The sequence below is a fragment of the Canis lupus genome, chromosome 19 (assembly GCF_048164855.1).
Source record: "Canis lupus baileyi chromosome 19, mCanLup2.hap1, whole genome shotgun sequence".
In the NCBI taxonomy this organism is placed as follows: domain Eukaryota; kingdom Metazoa; phylum Chordata; class Mammalia; order Carnivora; family Canidae; genus Canis; species Canis lupus.
The window spans coordinates 38,797,855-38,818,149 of NC_132856.1; the positions used below are offsets into that span (position 1 = coordinate 38,797,855).

A 20,295-nucleotide genomic window follows, 5' to 3' on the forward strand; every position below is an offset into this window, starting at 1 on the left:
GATCCTTTCTGAGAGCACATCTTAGTGGGCACACGAAGCCATGGGCCATGTAGGGGTTTTGAAGAAAGGCATAGATATGAAATACAAATTATATCTATTTGTCAGTTTTGGTTAAAATCTTTCTGGAAAGAGAATCTCAGAGCAAGGAAGCAACAAAAGTGATTTTAGATCTTATAGTCTTCATTTTGTGGAGTCCATCCTGGCATCAGTGCTGCGCATTTCCCGTACTTTCTTTCAGCACTATGTGTGTATTCCCTAAGTCTGCAATGGTTGGACTTTGAGCTGTTTGGCAGGAGGTTTTTAAAAATGCATGTGTTGAAAGTAGATCTTCTTTCACTTCTCACATTAAACTTTCTTCTAAGCTACACCATTGTTTAAGAATCCAGGGTGCTTCTTAAGAGAAGGGTACTACTTCCAGAGACTACCTTTGAGTTGGTTTCACCTAAAAATGGCAGGATACCCCTACAGCTTGCCTCAATGCTTTTAACAAAATTGAGGCTTTTGTAGTCTTGCAGTTTAGATACTGTTGATTCCTAAACCCTCTGAATACAGTTTTTAATCTCATTTTATGTAGGTCATGCAGGCTTTTGTTAAACCGGGTTATTGAAAATGTTTACTGACTCTTTAATTATGTGCATCAACATGTAGTTGCATTTTTCTAAGAGAATCTGTTATGTCTAGCTATTTAACATTCATAAATTTTAGGAGCGTTCAGCAGGGTGAGCTTGACTCTCAGGGTCTGCTCTGTTTCAGGCAAAGAAGAAGGAGCTTGCCAGAAGGGATGACATTGAGGATGGAGACAGCATGATTTCTTCAGCCACCTCTGATGCTGGTAGTGCCAAAAGAAAAAGGTATATACTCTTCTCATAGCTGGAGACATCTCTGTTTCTATTATTTCGTTTTTGATAAGTACAGAAAAGTGTGTTTTTAAGCTTTCAGGTATGAATTCTTTTATAAGCTCTAATTATTTGCTAACAGATCTTTTAAAATTCATTTGGGAATTGTATGATCAGCACTGCCATTGCTCTCAGTGCTGCAGTGGCTGTAGACCTCTTGGATAAAAGTGAGAACTACTTCTGTGGCTCAGCAAAGCACGTTACTCTGTTGGCTGGCTGGGCTATTTTGCTTTAATGTGGCATTGCAGGAGTGCCACTTAAATCTGATTTAGGTAATTTATACATGGTGAATTTCAAAAATTCAGTACTATCACTGCAGTGAAGTAAGTCACTGATACTCCTACGTCCTTGTTTTTCCTTATTAATCTGATCTTTATTTGCCATTTTAAGGATGTCAGATTATAAACTACCAAGTCATAACTTCTTGTAGTGCATAAAATGCTGAACTAGATGTTTGGTTTTTCTGTCTTTCTAATCTTTCTCCAAACTTCCCTCACCCTTCCTTTCTCTCACGGGTTGTATGAAAGGGGCACCTCATTGTGAGACTCTGAAGCTGGACTCCTATAAAGAATATCCTGCAAGAACATCTCTTTTGTCTACGCCTCCTACACAGTTTCTCTGGCTCGATCTTTGTGGAACATCATATTCTCCCTCAGCCTTAACTATCTCACCATCTTTGTAGCAGCACTCACTGCAGGGAGGACATTTTAAACAAAAAATAAGCAAATCACTAATAACGGGGGCAGATTCAGAGTCGAATGAAGAAGTCACTAGTAACTGTTGACACTGTTTTGTTCATGCATTAATAGATCCACTGAGATCAGAGGATTTTTAAAAAGTGGTTTATAAAAGAGAAGCTGTCCTATCTTTTCCTTTTATAAATAGCATTTGGGAAAATTTTTTTAGCTTTGAGAGTAACTGCTGTGCTATGCCATGGTAACTAAATTGACTGGTGTACCCTAAGATGTGAGTCTCCTCCATTACTGGCCTATGAATTTCATCCTTCCAAGTTCTTAATTCCTTGTTATACCAGGGACAACGGAGGAAAAATGTGAAACCAGATCAGAGACATCAAATCAAGGACATCTTTGAGTGTAATTATATAACTCTACTACAGCATCACCTGTGTTTTCCAGATCAGTCACCCATCAAAGATAAAAACTTCTAAGGCAAAAGAAGGTAATGCAGGCAAAAGTGATGGTACAGTTAGTGCCAACACTGAATGGAAAGAGAGATTTGAAACTAGTTGAGCATTAAAATAGTTCTGAGGAAGCATTAGCCCAGGCCAGATCCTTAAAAATGACCTCTCTGTCTCTGTGGCTTGTAGTTGGTGGGACAATCCAGGTAGATCAAAGGAAAGTTATTACTCTGAAACCTCCCACAAAAAGAAAACTAAGCATTATGTTGTTGAAGTCATAAAATCCCACTTTAGATAAAACATCTCTGTGAACAGGTTTCCTAGAAAGTGTTTTTAATAATAAAGTGAAAAACACAAATAAGAAGAACAAATATAAATCATTGCTAAAGTAATAAAAGAACATACCTGGTTTTGAAATACAGGCATGAGTTGACATTAAGAGGTTGAGAGAAGCAAGTGCTATACTTTGAACTTTGTGGCAAAGGAAGAAACATAACGAGCCTTTTAGAAGGTAGCTCGTTACATTAAGAGGTTTTGCTAATGAGAAATAGACTTTTCTGGAATTCAGGCAAACACAGCTGCCTAGTAGGTTAAGTTTAGCTTGTCCAGAGAAGTCAGGGCCAGGTTCCCCAAGTACCCTTGACTCCTAAATACTGTGTATGATTCTATCTTTGCCTTATTTTTTTTAATATCTAAGAGTGTGGGGAAAATTGACGTATGTTCTCTTCATTCTGGGAGTGCATTCTTTTCCCCCATCCCTTTGCCCAAAAATCTACCTGCTGTCTTCCATGTTAAAATGTTCCAAATATTCTTAATACCTTTTATCCTTTGGGTCGAATAAGCCTCTTTTTTCTCAACCATATTTGGTTTATACATGACCCTCCGATATTGCCTGTTTTGTTTCTCTTCACATGTAATGTTTGTTTCTGCTTTCCCAGGAACACTCTTGACAGTGAGATGTTGGGTCTCAGGAGGCTCTCCAGGTGTGCAGTCCTTTATTATGCATAAACATTTTTTAAAGTATAACTTCTGTGGCATGGTCAGTACTGATTAGATTAAAAGTGAAGTCTTAAGCATGAAATAACAGTTTGTATTTTCTTACAAATAAAGAAAGCAGTATAGTTAGAAGTATAGTTGGTAGAGTAAATTCAGAATTAGTTCACCTCGATACTTTCTAAAGCCTTAATTTGTTGCTAACTTTGCCAGTGGCCACAAGCCCTCTCACCAATCATTGTGATTGTGCTTGTGTGGCAGTAGGTGGAGGCTGAGAATATGGTGGCGTTGCCAGTGTCCAGAGGCTGGCAGACGCTGATTCCTTTTCAGGGATATCTTTTACACATTGAGGGGTGGTAGAAGGATCAAAACCGAAGTTGATGGTCCAAGTGATGTCAGCCTGTGTTGGTGCCTGTGCATTGGGTTAGTGCTTTTCAAGCATGAATACATTTTATCAGTCTCTGATCTTGCCCATGTTTTATTTCTTTGAAAGCATCCATTCTTTTGCATGTCACGATTTTAAAAACAGCTTTTGAGTTGCCGTGTTATAGCCCTAGCCATCATTGTGTGGTGCTTTTATTTTCACTTTAGCCTTCTGGCATTCATGGAGTGTCAATTGCTTGCAGAACACCAGACTCTACTCTTAGAGGCTATAAAGGAGAATGTTTAGGCATCACCTCTACATGCCAGGAACTTACTGGCCAGGAAGAGAGAGGCAGGTTGAAAACACATAAAAGTATGTGGGAGCAATGTCATAGAATAATTGCACAAAGTACTCTGTTGTGTGGTTCTATAGAACTACATACACGATTGCCCGGATAGCTCGGAAATATGATTTCTCTATCATGCTTTTCTTTGCAAGTTAGATGTTCTAAAGTTATCTACATGCTGCTCCCGTATGCAGTCCACTCTACAAAATTACTGTGTTATCATTATCTACCTCCTAAATTGTCCTTAAGAAAAATTTTCTTAGATCATAAATTTAAGAAAAAAACATGGGTTCTATTTCTTTTACATCCTTCATAGTGTGTATGGCACTAACTCTGGGCAGTAGTAGAAATAGAAATGTGGGACATCGTGGAGTAGTATTACAACCCCAAGCTCTAGAACCTAATAGCCCAAGTCCAAATCCTAGTTATTCTGATTAGTTCTGTGATCTGAAAAAGAGTCGATAAGTATACCTACATAAGATTGTTGAGAGTACCTGGGTGGTTGATGTGTTTCAAGCCCTTAGAACTGGGCCTGGGTGCAGTTAGTACTCAATAAATGTAACTGATTATTTTCTGGAAGTAGTTCTCATTGACATCAGGACTTGGTAGATTTCATTTTGTTTTTAGTCTGATGCTACTAGTCTGGGAAAATCATTAGCAAAGGTTTATTATTTATTAAAAGGTTTTACTTAGTAGAAGGTTTTACTCCTTGAAGACTTGAAGATGCAGTGAATGTAGCAAGCCTTGTGAAGGAAAGAAACTTTGGGTTTTAGCCTAACAGCGGACACCACTGAAACTCTAGGACCAGGGAAGGAGTTAAATCCTGGGAGACCTGGGAACCTGTGAATGGGTAGAGGGGCCCACGATAAGTGCCCACCTTTGGGAAAGGGAAGGACATCATGAAAGCAGCCTAGTGATTATCAGCTGATTCAAGTCTTAGTTCTGATTGCTCACTTTATGACCTTAGATATTTGCTTGACCCCTCTAATCTTCCAGTTTTCCAGCTGCAAAACTGGGATAGTTGGTGTATCTGGTTCATAGAGTTTGAGGATTAAATGAGGGTGTACATATAGTGCTTACTTAGCATAGCCCCTGGGCATGTGGGAGAAGTGTTAGCTGTAACTATAAATGGGAATTTTATGTGTAAATATGCAAATGTGAATACATATAATAAATAACAGCTTCAAAGGAAGTAGAATGTTAAGGACATTTGACAACATGGTCAGCCACAAAGTATGAAGGTGAGGACTAACACCATGGCATGAAAAATTGAAAGATCAGATCCAGAAGGGCTGTGGAGGTTCCTCTAAAACTTGGTGATAAACTAAGAGAAACAAAAAGTGACAGTGTCTTCAGTGTTTCATGTTGGGTGGGGAATCAGGAGGATGACCCTGGGAAATCAAATTCAGAACAGAGCCTCTTCTACCTTCTGTTCTTCATGCAAATTAGAAAAAGCACCCATTTCTCAAGACATTTTCATTTGTTAGAAAACTGCCGTAATATAATGATTTTGTTAACACAGAACTCTTCATGACCTATCTCCTATAAAATTCTAGAACTGCATATTTATTATAACAAGGTCTGTTACCTGAATTGGTGTCCCCTTAAGTGCACAATGATAAACAGCCCTGGTTTTTAACTTCCTTAACATATATTTTACTTCAGTATGTTTAAAGGTGCTGACTTAAAAAAAAAAAAATATGAGTATGCCAGTTATAAGGTCTGAGATTCATGCACCTTTCCCAGAATGGAGTGGAGTAAACAAATTCTACTTATAGTTAGTGGTCTGAGAGAGGAGGACAGGTAAGATACATAGAGGGCTTCTAAGAAGAATCTGAAAAGCAAAGTGACATTAAAAACGGTAAACAAGGGATGCCTGGGTGGCTCAGCAGCTAAGTGCCTGCTCTCAGCTCAGGGTGTGATCCTGGAGTCTCAGGATCGAGTCCCACATCAGGCACCCTGCATGGAGCCTGCTTCTCCCTCTGCCTGTGTCTCTGCCTCTCTCTCTCTCTGTGTCTCTCATGAATAAATAAATAAAATATTTTTAAAAAGAAAACAGTAAACAAAAAATTAAAACAATAAAAACAGTAAAACAGAAAGTACCAATTAGGGGAATATGGTTTCTGTCTTTTTGTAATGTAGAGTTTATCTCATTTCAGAAAGTATTGAAGTTGCTTTCAAAGTCACAGATGTAGGGATGCCTGGGTGGCTCAGCGGTTGAGCGTCTGCCTTTGGCTCAGGTCATTATCTCACAGTCCCAGGATCGAGTCCCACATTGAGCTCCCTGCATGGAGCCTGCTTCTCCCTCTGCCTACGTCTTTGCCTCTCTCTGTCTCTCATGAATTAAATAAATAAAATCTTTAAAAAACTAAAAAGAAAAAGTCACAAATATAATAAAGTTCAGCATCCATATTGGGAAAAGATAAAGCAAATACACCAACCACCCAAGCTAATAGAGTTAGAAATTTCATTGAAGACTATGAAATTTAACTCTAAGTTTTTTCTGGTAGCCAGATATAAACTAGTGAGCCAGTAGTTCTCAGTGTCAAAGGCAGTAGAAGGATTAGGAAAGATGTCGACAAAGTAACAAAACAGTTTTTTCAGAGAAACTATAAGTAACCCTAATAATAAAAGTGTTATTGCCTTGAGGATGGAACCCAGTTACACATTACTCTCTGAAAGAGTGAATAATACAGATGAGGAAAGGATACTATTTGTAGTAAGAGTTCTAAAACAGTACATTTCATTTATTTAGAGCTGTCTCAAATTCAGATTTTACATTTTGGATATGTCCCATTCAAAGCTGCTTGGTGTCAGAGTTATCCCACTCACCATTCTTTTGCTTTTTTGGCATTTTCTCTAAAACTTGATAAAGAAGCTTTCCCTCCTCTTGAATAAAAACTTTTGAAAATCTGCCCTCGACCCACTTTCAGAGTATTTGTAGCTTCCTACAGAAAAGTCCAGTGATTATTGGGGGTGATGTACTGGAGTTAGGAAGGGAAGAGAGCTCACCTGGACCAAGAAAGGAATCTTGGATTGCACTGCGTGATATTCCTGGGATGAAGAGAAATTTCATTTTGAGTTGGTTATTGAAGAGATTTTCCTGGAGTGAGGAGAGATTTCATTATGAGTTGGTTATTGAAGAGATTTTTTTAAACTCAGGTTCAAAATGGGATTCCTGAGTCTTCATTTTGAATTGCGACCCCCTGCAAGTGAGATCTAAAGAAACTATATCTTTTGTAGCTTTAAGCATAGATTTCTGTGATAACAAATTCAGATTCTGAAATTTTTCTTTAGAGGCTTCCTGAAGGTTAATGTCATCTGTGTTCTAATCTGCCCACGTGGGGAGCTCTGTCTCAAGCTCCCCTTCCATTGTCCACTTGCTAAAGTCCTGGACTGAGGGAGGACTCCTCACATCTTTGCCCTCAGATGCCTCTTTGAGGAAATAGTCCCCACTGAATGAAACTTCTCCTGACATATCTAACAATTACTTACTTGACATAAAGACACAAAGATACTGAGAGGAGAAAACAGCAGAAATGATTCTGGAGCCGCTCAGGTAATCCTGAGAGGGGGATTGAGCAGTTTGAGTGAAGACACAGGAAGCAGAAGTCCTTTTTCCCACCTAACCAACCACTTTCAGGCTATCATTGCTCCATGATGCTTGGAAGATAGGCATTTCTGACATATTTTAAAAGCTTGACTTAAAAAAATAAATAAATAAAAAATAAAAGCTTGACTTAAAGATAGATATTTTTTCTCATCTATTATTATTTATTGGGGTTTTTTTTTTCTTTTCTTTTCTTTTTTTTTTTTTTTAAGTATATTTTGTACTTTGAAGAGAAAGTATCTGGTCTTTGGCCTCTTCATGCCCCAGCAGGAGAGTGAGTCTCAGGGCTAGGAGACCTATTTAGCCACATTGTTTATTTCAGAAATGAACTTCCTTCCATTTATAAGACAGGAAACAGATAAAAAAAGTTTACCTCTAAGTAATTATATGATGTTGTGTTTATTGGGTAAAAATTAAGTTATAAATCATTTCTTTTTATTACCTACCTGAGTGTTCATCTGGGGACTGCTGGCTCAGGTCTGGCTATAATTGATCAGTGTCCTGAAAACATAACAAATAATGGGGCAGAAATCATGTTGGAAGATCATCTCTTCTAATAATTCACTGGACATCTCACCTTGGGCAAGTCATTTAGCCATTCTGAGCCAGTCCTCAATAATTAGAAGACAGCCTATCTGTCTTTCTGGGCTCCTTTTGAAATCAGGTTCAAATCTGTGGTCACTGACTTTGTTCCACACCATGTACATCTGTTACTTAGCATCACATCTCATGGGGAGAATTTGGAAAACAAGACAGGGACTGACATTTAAGGATGAGAATTTTCTCAGGTGAACCACAGAGCATTTACTCCTTAAGCTAAGTTGAGATACTGGAATGATGCTGACGGAACTGGAGGGAGCTGGGACTGACCCAGACTAGATTAATGCAGGAGAGACTTGTGCCCACTGTGGAGACTCTAGTCATGCAGATAGCGTCCCTTTGTTTTCTGGAAAACAGGATATGCAGGTATTCAAAGTGGTTGTCTTAAGAGATGGTACATTCTCACTATGTGGGTTCTGTTTTGGTTTTTTGAAGTGAGGAATGTTAGTAACAGCAGGGAATTGGTAGTTTTATTCCACTTTTGCTGTGTTCTTTAAAAATATATTTCAGCTGATAATAGCATTTCATTTTCTTGGGGTGTTAGAGATTTTTTTTTTTTAATCATTGCATTTCATAAATATTCTAAACAGGTTTGTCTGGTGTTCATTGGCTGCTCCTGCCAGAGTCACTATGTTTTAACTATTTGGAAATTCTCCTAATATTTGCTTATAGTTGCCAGCATGTTTACTGTGTTTGTGGCATATGTAATCAATAAATTGTAATCATTATGAACCACCTTCCCACAAGATTTTTTCATTTCATATTCATCCCTGTATGAAGAAAACTGAACCTCTTCTCATTTTTCCCCCTTTTTCCCCCCATCCTCCCAACAGTAAAAAGAACATAAGAAAGCAGCGAATGAAAATCTTATTCAATGTTGTTCTTGAAGCTCGTGAGCCAGGTTCAGGCAGAAGACTTTGTGATCTGTTTATGGTTAAACCATCCAAAAAGGACTATCCTGACTATTATAAAATCATTTTGGAGCCTATGGACTTGAAAATAATTGAGCATAACATTCGCAATGACAAATATGCAGGGGAAGAAGGAATGATAGAAGACATGAAGCTGATGTTCCGGAATGCCAGGCATTACAACGAGGAGGGCTCCCAGGTAAAGATGTGTGGGAATCCTGGGGTAGGCACATTTTCTTTTGGGTCCTGGTAGCATAATGCATTTTGAAAGATTAGATCTAGAGGCCTCACTTAGGTTGCTCTTCTCAGTGACCACCAGCTTAATGCTTTATCTTTTATAAATTGTAAAATGGCAATCCATTGCAAAGGTTAGAAGTTCATACCCATAAGGTGACATTCTAGATTTGAACTTTGCTCTGCCAGTCCCTGTGTGAGAGACTCACCTTCTCTGAACCTCATTGTCCCCGGTTGTGCCCTAGAGTTACTGGTAGTACTTCTGTCAGGACCATCATAGGATTTAAACAAGGGAGTGTACACAGAGCACATAGTACCCAGATGAAAGCCAGTAACAGTAAAGTCTTGCACATTGTTACTACCCAGAGTAACCATACTTCTCCAGGAATAGTTTGCATCATAGGATTATATAAAAATCAGGATATTCTCAGAAAGGCACCTTTAAATAATTGATTTTATTATGAAGCATCTTGATTTTCAGTTCTTTATCAGTATGGCTACAATACATTCTTCCTTCTTTGATATTTTTTGTAACTATTTTTACTGAAGTATAATTGACATGGAACATTATTGGTTTCAAGTGTATAACAACGATTTGATATTTGTACATATTGCAGTATGATCACAGTAAATCTAGTTAACATCTGTCACTATGCATAGTTACAAATTTTTTTTTTCAAATTTTTTTTTCTTGTGAAAACTTTTAAGATATACTCTTAGCAACTTTCAAAAATGCAGTACAGTATTAATAATAGTAGTCACCATGCTGTACACTACATCCTCGTGACTTATTTCTTTTCTTTTTATTTATGTATTTTTTCATTTTTTAAAATTTATTTTCTATACAGGTTTGTGCTTTTTTACCCTTTTATCCATTTTACCCATTCCCCACTCTCTGCATCTGGAAACCACCAATCTGTTCTCACCAATCTACGAGCTTGGGTTTTTGTTTTTGTTTTTGTCTTTTCAGAATCTACATACACATGAGATGATACAGTGTTTGTCTTTCTCTGTCTGACTTATTTCAACTAGCATAATGCCTTCTAGGTCCATCCATATTGTCACAAATAGCAAGATTTCATTCTTTTTTTTTTTTTTTTTATGGCTGAATGATACACTGTGTGTGTGTGTGTGTGTGTGTGTGTGTGTGTGTGTGTTTTCTTTATCCATTCATCTATTGATGGACACTTAGGTTGCTTCTATATCTTGTTTTTGGTAATTAATGCTGCAGGGAACAGGAAAGGGTTCATATACCTTTTCAAGTTTCCTTTATCTCTACTTTAAATCTCCCAGAAATAAAATAACTTTAAAATCATTAATTTCCTTTCTTCTTGATATTACAAATTTAAGTAGGCACTGAGGGTACTTGTGATCAAACCCTCTATCATAGGGGGATGCAGCTGTAGGGGCCATTAGGTGAGTAACCTTGTTCTTGGCTACATATTATCACCCTTGGCTCAGTCTTCAAAGAGAGATCCTAAGCAGGGATTGTTGCTTTTCACAGATCAGAGGCCAGATTGTGAATTCAGACGGATACTAAATCCCATTTAATAATATTTGAGGTATTGCTATTCAACTATCATATATTTTTTAATGTTTATTTCCCATTGAGCTGGGTCTGCTACCTTTTGAGGGTCCAATGGAAGAGAGATTTATGAAAATATATAATTAAGTATCAGAACTTCTGTTAAAACTTGCAGTGATTCTGCCTCTAGTACTCAAACTTTAGCATGTATGTCTACACATAAGAATCACCTGGAAAGCTTAAACAACAAACCATTTGAGGCTGAGTCCCATCCTATAGAGATATGATTTTTTTGCTCTTTAGTGATCTCAAGCTTTATGTCTTTAGTTCCCAATTATGCTAACCTGTGTCTTGAAAACTAATTTATAGCTAAGTGTTCTACCTCGATAGAACGTTTTTTAGAAAATAACTTTAAATATATTTACAAAATATAGGTGTACAATGACGCGCACATCCTGGAGAAGTTACTCAAGGATAAAAGAAAAGAGCTGGGCCCGCTGCCTGATGATGATGATGTGGCTTCTCCCAAACTAAAGCTGAGTAAGGCAGCCTCATGCTTTGTTACTCAGTTTAGTCTGTCAAGGGTAGATTACTGATTCACTGAAATAATATTTAAGTGATGAATGTATTTGACTCACACGCTAGCAGGGAGTTTCTTTCCTCCTCTCAAGCACTCTGTATTTTAAGTAGTTAAACTGTGGAAACCATGTGGGGAATAGATATAAAGTCAGAGGTTTTGTTTACTCTCTTAAATGCCGTGGACATTTTGTAAATATTAAATATTAAGAATAAACATTTTTTCCACATATCATGCCTGCAAGAGTGTGGTGGCAGATTTGGATTTTTTTTTTTTTTGTATGTTTGTTTGCTAAATACTGGAATTTAAAGTGAATCCCAGCAGCAGATCCTAGACAGAATTTGAGAAATTAGAGATACTCAGCCACAGCACTGTAAGTTAATTTCCTTGTCTTTTGAGTGTGGTCTGTGGATGGTGATTTTATTAGAACTATGAGGAGAGAAAAGACAACAAAAGCAGTTAATAACATTGGGCTAAACAAGTTTCTGCCTTATTTAAAATATGTAAATAAAATAAATACTAAGCAAATTAAATTGGTATTGCCATATATTCTTTGGAACTATAATTGCTGAAAGGGGGAAAATAACACCCTGCTTTTTTTATATGAAGTGACTATAAACTGTATTACAATAGTTTGGGGTATGATTTATTGCTAAATGATGATTCCTTCTTATTAAGTTATCCTTTCTTGGAATTGTAGAAGCATGCTGAAGATTTGTAGAAATGTAAATCTTTTATTCTACTTTTTTAGGGACACAGTGTCTTTTAAGAATAGAATTAGTTCTGGGGGGTGCCTGATTGGCTCAGTCGGTGGAACCTGCAACTCTTGAACTCTGGGTTGTGAGTTCAAACCCTATATTGGGTATAGAGATTACTTTAAAAAATAAATTTAAGAAACAGCTGGGTGGCTCAGTCAGTTGAGTGTCCAGTCTTGGTTTCAGCTCAGGTCATGATCTTAGGATCCTGGGACCAGGCTTTGTTGGGCTCTGCTTCAGGTTCTTTCCCTCTTCCCCTCCCCCCACTTGTATATGCTCTTTTTCTCTCTAAAATAAATAAATCTTTTTTTAAAAAAATAAATGTAAAAAGTTTTTAAAAATAGAAGTAATTTCTTATTTTTTTTAAGATTTTATTTATTCATGAGAGATACACAGAGAGAGGCAGAGACATAGGCAGAGAAAGAAGCAGGCTCCATGCAGGGACCCTGATGCAGGATTCAATGCAGGACTCGATCCAGGACCCCAGGATCATAACCTGAGCCAAAGATTATTATGCTCAACTGCTCTGCTCAACTGCTGAGGCACCGAGGTGTCCCAATAGAAGTAATGTCATAAGTTAGGAAATGATAGATAATTAATAGTAACTAAATATGTGTAAACATACGTATATTTTTTCTAAAGTTCAGGAAAGGGAGATTTTAATGTGTAATATTGACTTTCTTTTATTTCTCTATTTTGTATTATGAAAAGTTTCAAATATACATATGAAGAATGGTATAACAAACTCCTGTATATACCAGTCAGCGTTTCTCAAGATTGTGTCATACTTACTTCCTATATCTGTTTTTCTCTCTTTTGTTTTAAATTATTTTAAAGGAAATTCAGTCATGTCATTTCATTTCTATATAGTTCAATGTGCATCTCTAAATTTGCAGATATTTTCTTAAATAACCATGAAATCATTATTAACACTGAACGAAATTAGCAATTTCTTGCTTTCATCTAATACCTGGTAAATTTTCAAATTTTACTCCTTTTCTCATGAATGTATTTGTACAGTTGGTTTCTTCAAATTCGGACCTAATTAAGTTCTGTATATTTTATTTGATAGCTATGCCCTCTGTTCATAGTCTAGAGCAGGTCCCTCCTTTTTTAATTCTCATGTTATTGACTCTTTAGAAACCAGATCACTTTCTTGCACAGTTTCAAGTTCTGGATTAATCAGTTCACTTCCTTATGATATCAGCTAACTTTTCTCTTTATTCCTCTCATTTCTTAAAAAATGGAAGTTTATTCCAGAAGCTTCATTAGATTCAGTTTCAGCCTGGCAGGAATGCTTGCTTCATAATAGGTTTTCTTTTTTTTTTTTTTTTTTTTTTTTTAAGATTTATTTATTTATTCATGAGAGACACAGAGAGGGGCAGAGACACAGGCAGAGGGAGAAGCAGGCCCCATGCAGGGAACCCGATGTGGGACTCGATCCCGGGGCCCCAGGATCACACCCCGGGCGGAAGGTGGCGCCAAACCACTGAGCCACCTGGGCTGCCCCATAATAGGTTTTCTGCACCTAACGTTGCATCACACCTTGCAGCAATGTCTGGTTGCGGTGGAATCTACGTAAGGTCCACATACCGCACTTGATACTTCTTTTAATCTGCAAATCCCCCTTCCATCTTTCTTTTTTTCCTTTGCAGTCTATTTGTTGAAGAAATTGGGGCTATACTGTAGCTTCCCACAGTCTGGGCTTTGCTAATTGCATCCCTTTGCTGTAGTTTACATGTTCTCATGTCCTTTGTATTTCCTCTAAATTGGTGGTTGAAGCAAAGAGGCTTGATCAGATTTAAGTTAGATTTGATCCTCATTCCCTCCTTTTGGCACAAAAACCCACCTTCAGAGGTGGTGAATGGTCTTCCATTAGGTGGCCCTGTAACAGCTGTCATTTCTTCCACATGTTAACAGCTGTTGATGCTGACTACATTAATTCATTAAAGAGGTATAAAATAGCAATAGTCTGATTTTATCATTCCTTGCTCAATTACCAACTGGAATACTTCTGTATAGAGAAGCTGCCTCATCCAATGTTTGGTTAACCAGTGGTACAATTTTTTGCTTGTTTGTCTTGTTTTGTTTTGGATTTTTTGAAACCATAAACAGTAAATCCCCTTTCAGCTTTGTTTACCAGTTTTCCAAATAACGCATTGGTTTACTAGTGTCCTCCAACATTTATCCAGTTCGTCTGTTCATTTTTATATATCATTAAGAACTACTAAATTCAGACGCGTTGCTAAGTTTTAACTCATTGCAGTTGTCCTTATTGATGCCCCTATTATCCCAGGCTGGCCGCTGTGTTCTATTGACATGACCACAGTAAAAAAGTGTTTAGATTCTTTACTGTCTTGTGTTTCAAGATACACAAGGCTCATATTGTGCCAATTGTGAGTCAGCCATTTGCTAAGGAGCTGCTGGTGTTAATATTTAAAATCTATATTTCAGAATTATAGTCAATATAGTCAGACTACGTGGGGTTATACTGCTACTGCATTGGTCATTGTTTCTAGGATTTTCAGCGAACAGGACTAGGAAATTTTGTATGTGTTTGTTTTATACCTAAAGATAAAATACATTGTAAGTTTATATTGATGCTCTTAACTGAGATTTATGGCTACAAGATTTTTATTCAGTGTTCTTTGTTTTAACATCCGTATCTCTTTCTTATGTGATAAAAATCTGTCCTCAGGATGCCTGGGTGGCTTGGTTGGTTAAGTGTCTGCCTGCAACTCAGGTCATGTTCTCAGGGTCCTATGATTAACCTCTGAGTTGTGCTCCCTGCTCAGCAGGGAGTCTGCTTCTCTTTCTCCCTCTGCCTCTCCCCTGCTAGTGCTCTCTCTCTTGCTCTCTCAAATAAAGAAATGAAATCTTTAAAAAAAAAAATCTCAGTTCTCAAGGGTGCTACAGGTGATAGAATTAGAATGTTATATAGCTATTCATTTGCTTTATTCTACCTTACAACTATTTCAACATGATAGTACTTAATTACTCTATCAGTAAAAATGATTATTAAAAACAGTTTAAATTTGTTTCCAGTTTCTTTGTCCATAGAATATACTTCACTAGAGATATGCTAGTTGAACTGTGTTGGGGATTCCTGGGTGGCTTAGCAGTTTAGCGCCTGCCTTTGGCCCAGGGCGCGATCCTGGAGTCCCGGGATCAAGTCCCACGTCAGGCTCCCGGCATGGAGTGTTTTTCCCTCCTCCTGTGTCTCTGCCTCTCTGTCTCTCTCTATGTCTATCATAAATAAATAAATAAATAAATAAATCTTTTTAAAAAAAAAAGTGTAACTGACTAGTTGAACTGTGTTTTACAAATCACTTAGAGTACTGCCTGTCTTTTGATTATGCTTTATCAACTATATACAATTTGGGTTCATTCATTTCATTTTATACATTTAACAGTAAGTTTCTTTCTTTAGGTAGGAAGAGTGGAATTTCTCCTAAAAAATCAAAATACATGACTCCAATGCAGCAGAAACTAAATGAAGTCTATGAAGCTGTAAAGAACTATACTGATAAGAGGGGTCGCCGCCTCAGTGCTATATTTTTGAGGCTTCCCTCTAGATCTGAACTGCCTGACTATTATCTGACCATTAAAAAGCCCATGGACATGGAAAAAATTCGAAGTCACATGATGGCCAACAAATACCAAGATATAGACTCCATGGTTGAGGACTTTGTCATGATGTTTAACAATGCCTGTACATACAATGAGCCTGAGTCTTTGATCTACAAAGATGCCCTTGTTCTGCACAAAGTCCTCCTTGAAACTCGGAGAGATCTGGAGGGAGATGAGGACTCTCATGTCCCAAATGTGACTTTGCTGATTCAAGAGCTCATCCACAATCTTTTTGTGTCAGTCATGAGTCATCAGGATGATGAAGGAAGATGCTACAGTGATTCTTTAGCAGAAATTCCTGCTGTGGATCCCAACTTTCCAAACAAACCTCCTCTTACTTTCGACATAATTAGAAAGAATGTTGAAAATAATCGTTACCGGCGGCTTGATTTATTTCAAGAGCATATGTTTGAAGTCTTGGAAAGGGCAAGAAGGATGAATCGGTAGGTTTCAAAGCTATTTCTTTTTGAAAAGATGTGGTAGTTAATGCGAAATAGAAGAAAATTCTGCTTTGCTACACTATTTCAGTATTTCAGCTAAGGTATATAATCACAGTTGGTGGGGTGCTGTTTTGAATTCTAATTTTCCACAACTTTTAGAGAGTAAGTATAGGCTGTGGGAGAGAGAAGGCACGCTACTGAATCATCTAGATCAGGACCAGTAAAAAGGAAAGAAGACAAAGTTGAAGATTTGTTGAAAAGCATAATCTCTTAAAATATCTTTCACAGATGCTTTGTTTTAAGGATAGAATGCTTATAATTAGAAATAGTAATGTGATTTTTTTTAGTTCAATCCAAGCATGCTTTGAATAAATTAAAATAGCTCTGAGTTACTAATCTAAGGTTAGCCAATTTAAATTTGATCACCATTTCCAGTTCCTAAAAAGGCTCCTTTTTTTATCTCAGATTTCTCAATTTTAAGTTCCTTTTGCAGATATTTAATGTACTAAAAAGCAATCAAATTTATATTTCCATCAAACTTGAATTCCCTTTTAATTTTGATCTGCATTATATCTCTGCCACAGAAGAATGGTATAATTGACATCAAAATAATTTCAGTTCAGCAGTTAGAGTGTGTCTTCTGTGTGCTTTTAGAGTCACTTGGAAGAATATAAAGTTAAAGATACGGACCCTAACTTCCTGGAGCTTATAGTCTACCTTGCTGAAAGGAGACTTTTAGGCAGTGAGTGTAGAGTAATTCCAGCTAGGGAATCTGGTGAAGCCTGCATTTACTCCGGATCTTGAAAGAAAAATTAGTGGTAACATTTACTGTTCCTATTAAGCATTTGTTCTTTGTAAAGCACCATGCTGAACACTTTATCTAGATAATCTCTAGCCCTTATAATAGCCATTCCAGGAAATAATCTTCCCACTTTGCATTTGAAGTGCACAGACAGAAGTAAATTGCCTAAAGTCACACAACTAGTAAGTTGCCTAAGTCACACATCTTGTTCCCCACTGCAAAGCCAGTCACCAGGACACCAGTCATGGAGCCCAGCCATGAATGATAAGGCTGTGCTCTTGTGCTTTAAGAGCTTGAAGTCCAACAGTTGGGATAGGATCTATGCTTAGGGAAAAATAATTGTAGGCATGAGACAACATATAACAAATTGATATGTAATAAATATGGTGGAGTAGGAACCCTGTGCTATAGTTCTGAAAAGACCTGAGGCATTGGGGAAGAATGGGAGAATGGGTGAGATGTATAAGGCAAGTGGTCTGAGTGCATGCAGGGGTTAAGAATTGAATGTGGTGTGTTCAAGAGATGGGTGGTGTTGAGGTCAGGTTGAGAGGCGCATTTAGGAAATGGTCTTTCATGTTCAATATTGGGAATAGACAGGAAGAGAAAGATGGAGAGACATCTTGCTGTCAAAATTTGCATTCATTATTTCCATTTATTCAACAAGTATTAACTGAGTGGCTACCAGTTATAAACATGTTCTAGGTACTTGGTATACACCAGTGGGCAAGACAGACAAATCCTGCTTTCCTGGAGCTTAGACTTCATATTTGTTCTCAGTTTTCCTAAATAGTCCTTAAATCTAAAGTCACTCCTCTCCTCCATCCCTGCCCTGCCCCCATTACATCTTGGGGTTAGTTCTGTGAGTCTCCCAAAAGTGCATTTGTCTCTTAGATCATTAGCAGCTTCGTTTGTTTTACATAGATAATGTCTATTTTAAGAAATAAGCAGATTTGTATCTGTAGGAAATGAGTTCTTTTCATTCTCCCATTGTTGATGTGATTGGTATTTACTTTTGAGGCTTAGAAGGTAGAGTCTAGGGTGCATTTCTTTATGAGGCAGTGATGAGTTTCACTCTTTTGCCCAGAGCTTTGTAAAACTAAGGGAAGCCATTTTTTATCTTTATCATGTGAAGGTCATGTTATGACCTTAAAGTACTTAAGCATAAGCATGCTGCTGAGGTGGAGATGCATCAGTTTATTGAATGATAAACCATCATTTTATCTATTTTGTCAGTAATGATAATAGACACCTCAAAAATACTAAGTTCATGAATTTAAATTTTTTTTTAAGATTTTATTTATTTATTCATGAGAGAGGCAGAGACATAGGCAGAGGGAGAAGCAGACTCCACACAGGGAGCCCAATGTAGGACTCGATCCAGGACTCCAGGATCATGCCCTGGGCTGAAGGCAGGCGCTAAATGCCACCCAGGCATTCCTAAGTTCATGAATTTAATGAAGTCCATAAGCACTAGATTTCTATGTAGATCTCCAGCAGTGTTCATGCTTCTTTACACTCACCCTGACCCACTCACTGCTGCCACTCAACATCACCAAGGACTTCACACCCTGAAATAGGAGGGGTCTGAAAAGTGAGACAGAGAAAAATTCATTCAGGTGACAGTGATTTGTCCAGTAGTATTCAGTAACAAATAGCACTGACGTAAGCAGTAAGCCACTGGCTTTCCTCATCTGCTGGCAGCGTTCCTGCATTTAGTTAGTTCTCTGACTGCCTTAGAGGAGGGGAACCTTTGGGAAGACGAGGACAAGGAAAGCACTAAGAGCTTCCTCCACTCTTAATTATTTCATTCTCTACCAGCGATAAGGGGAATGAGAGTTATTATCTTTTTCCTTCTTGACTTGAGTTCTTGCTCTTGTGCATGCAGGCAACACTGACCCTCTTAGATTAATAACTTCTTAATATTACTTTATTCAAATAAAACAGGAAAGATAAGTCAGATATTTAATGGCTGTGTGCAGAACTTCCATTATTAAGCAACACGACTTGGTGGAATTATGAATCTGACCTTTCATGTAACAGGGATTACCAGAAGTTCGTTTTCACTTTTAATTTTATACTTAAAATTGTAAGCTATTATAAAATGACTTTTAATCCCAAGTGAATACTCTTCAGACATCTCTGTTCAGAAAACAGGCATCAAAATAATATCATAATTTCTTCCCTTGACCAGTTTTATTTTTATTGCATTCCTACAAGTATTAGCATTTCTGTAACCTGAAAAGATTTCTAAAACCATTCCAGAAACATTCATTTAGGTTATTATTGGCAGTGTTTTTAGATTGTTTGCCAGTTCACCTTTGCTGATGGGGAGAAGCATTCTGGAGGCTTCACTAAAATTTGATGCTCTAGTGAAAGATATTAGCAGGTGGCTAACTGGGCTTGCTACTACGCCTGGCACCCTCCTCTGACTAGAATGTGTCCATAACTGCTGCTAAGACTTTGTCTGTGGTTACTTCTGTGAATCATTTTTCAGAACCTCGTATTCCTAGTGATAGAATTATGTTTAAACCATCCTCAGGGGGCAGCCTGGGTGGCTCAGCGGTTTAGCGCTGCCTTCGTTCGGCCCAGGGTGTGATCCTGGAGACCCGGGATTGAGTCTCATGTCAGGCTCCCTGCATGGAGCCTGCTTCTTCCTCTGCCTGTGTCTCTGCCCCTCTCTCTCTCTCTCTATGTGTCTCTCATGAATAAATAAATAAAGTCTTTAAAATAAATAAACCATCCTCAGAGCACAGTGGATTAGAGATAATAAGAAAAGTTTCTGGGATCCCTGGGTGGCGCAGCGGTTTAGCGCCTGCCTTTGGCCCAGGGCGCGATCCTGGAGACCCAGGATCAAATCCCACATCGGGCTCCTGGTGCATGGAGCCTGCTTCTCCCTCTGCCTATGTCTCTGCCTCTCTCTCTCTCTCTCTCTCTGTGACTATCATAAATAAATAAAAATTAAAAAAAAAATTTCTTCCAGTCTAAATTCTTTTTTTTTTTAAGAATTTATTTATTTATTCATGAGAGACAGAGAGGCACAGGGAACGAGCCTTAAGGAAGAGGAAACTGTAGGCACGAGGCTCATCGAGGTAAAACGGCACTTCAGATTCTGTTCTAAAACTTTCAAGGAGATATCCTTCTGTACAGAAGTACCATTTTATCAGTTAACATGTTACAGTAGCATTGGGTAGAGTTTAACATGTAACTGAATTGTGTGAAAGAAGTAGCTTTTATCAGTGGATGCTCTTAATTCCATTATAGGACAGACTCTGAAATCTATGAGGACGCAGTAGAACTACAGCAGTTTTTTATTAAAATTCGTGATGAACTCTGCAAAAATGGAGAGATCCTGCTTTCACCAGCACTCAGCTACACCACAAAGCATTTGCATAATGATGTGGAGAAAGAGAAAAAGGAAAAATTGCCAAAAGAACTAGAAGAAGATAAACTAAAACGAGAAGAAGAGAAAAGAGG

General features: G+C 37.8%; 1 protein-coding gene across 34 annotated transcripts in view; it reads left to right on the plus strand.

Moving 5' to 3' along the window:
- PBRM1 (polybromo 1) overlaps window positions 1-20,295 on the plus strand; it is a 121,110-nt gene that overhangs the window by 48,040 nt on the left and 52,775 nt on the right. For 19 of the 34 annotated variants that reach the window (XM_072785945.1, XM_072785950.1, XM_072785936.1 and 16 more), the window contains 6 exons: window positions 754-851; window positions 2,973-3,017; window positions 8,781-9,057; window positions 11,052-11,157; window positions 15,380-16,022; window positions 20,083-20,294. In XM_072785945.1, coding sequence (XP_072642046.1) covers window positions 754-851; window positions 2,973-3,017; window positions 8,781-9,057; window positions 11,052-11,157; window positions 15,380-16,022; window positions 20,083-20,294 — 1,381 coding nt within the window. The remainder of the gene's footprint in view (window positions 1-753; window positions 852-2,972; window positions 3,018-8,780; window positions 9,058-11,051; window positions 11,158-15,379; window positions 16,023-20,082; window position 20,295) is intronic. The other 15 variants (XM_072785951.1, XM_072785967.1, XM_072785966.1 and 12 more) reach the window with 1 other exon arrangement.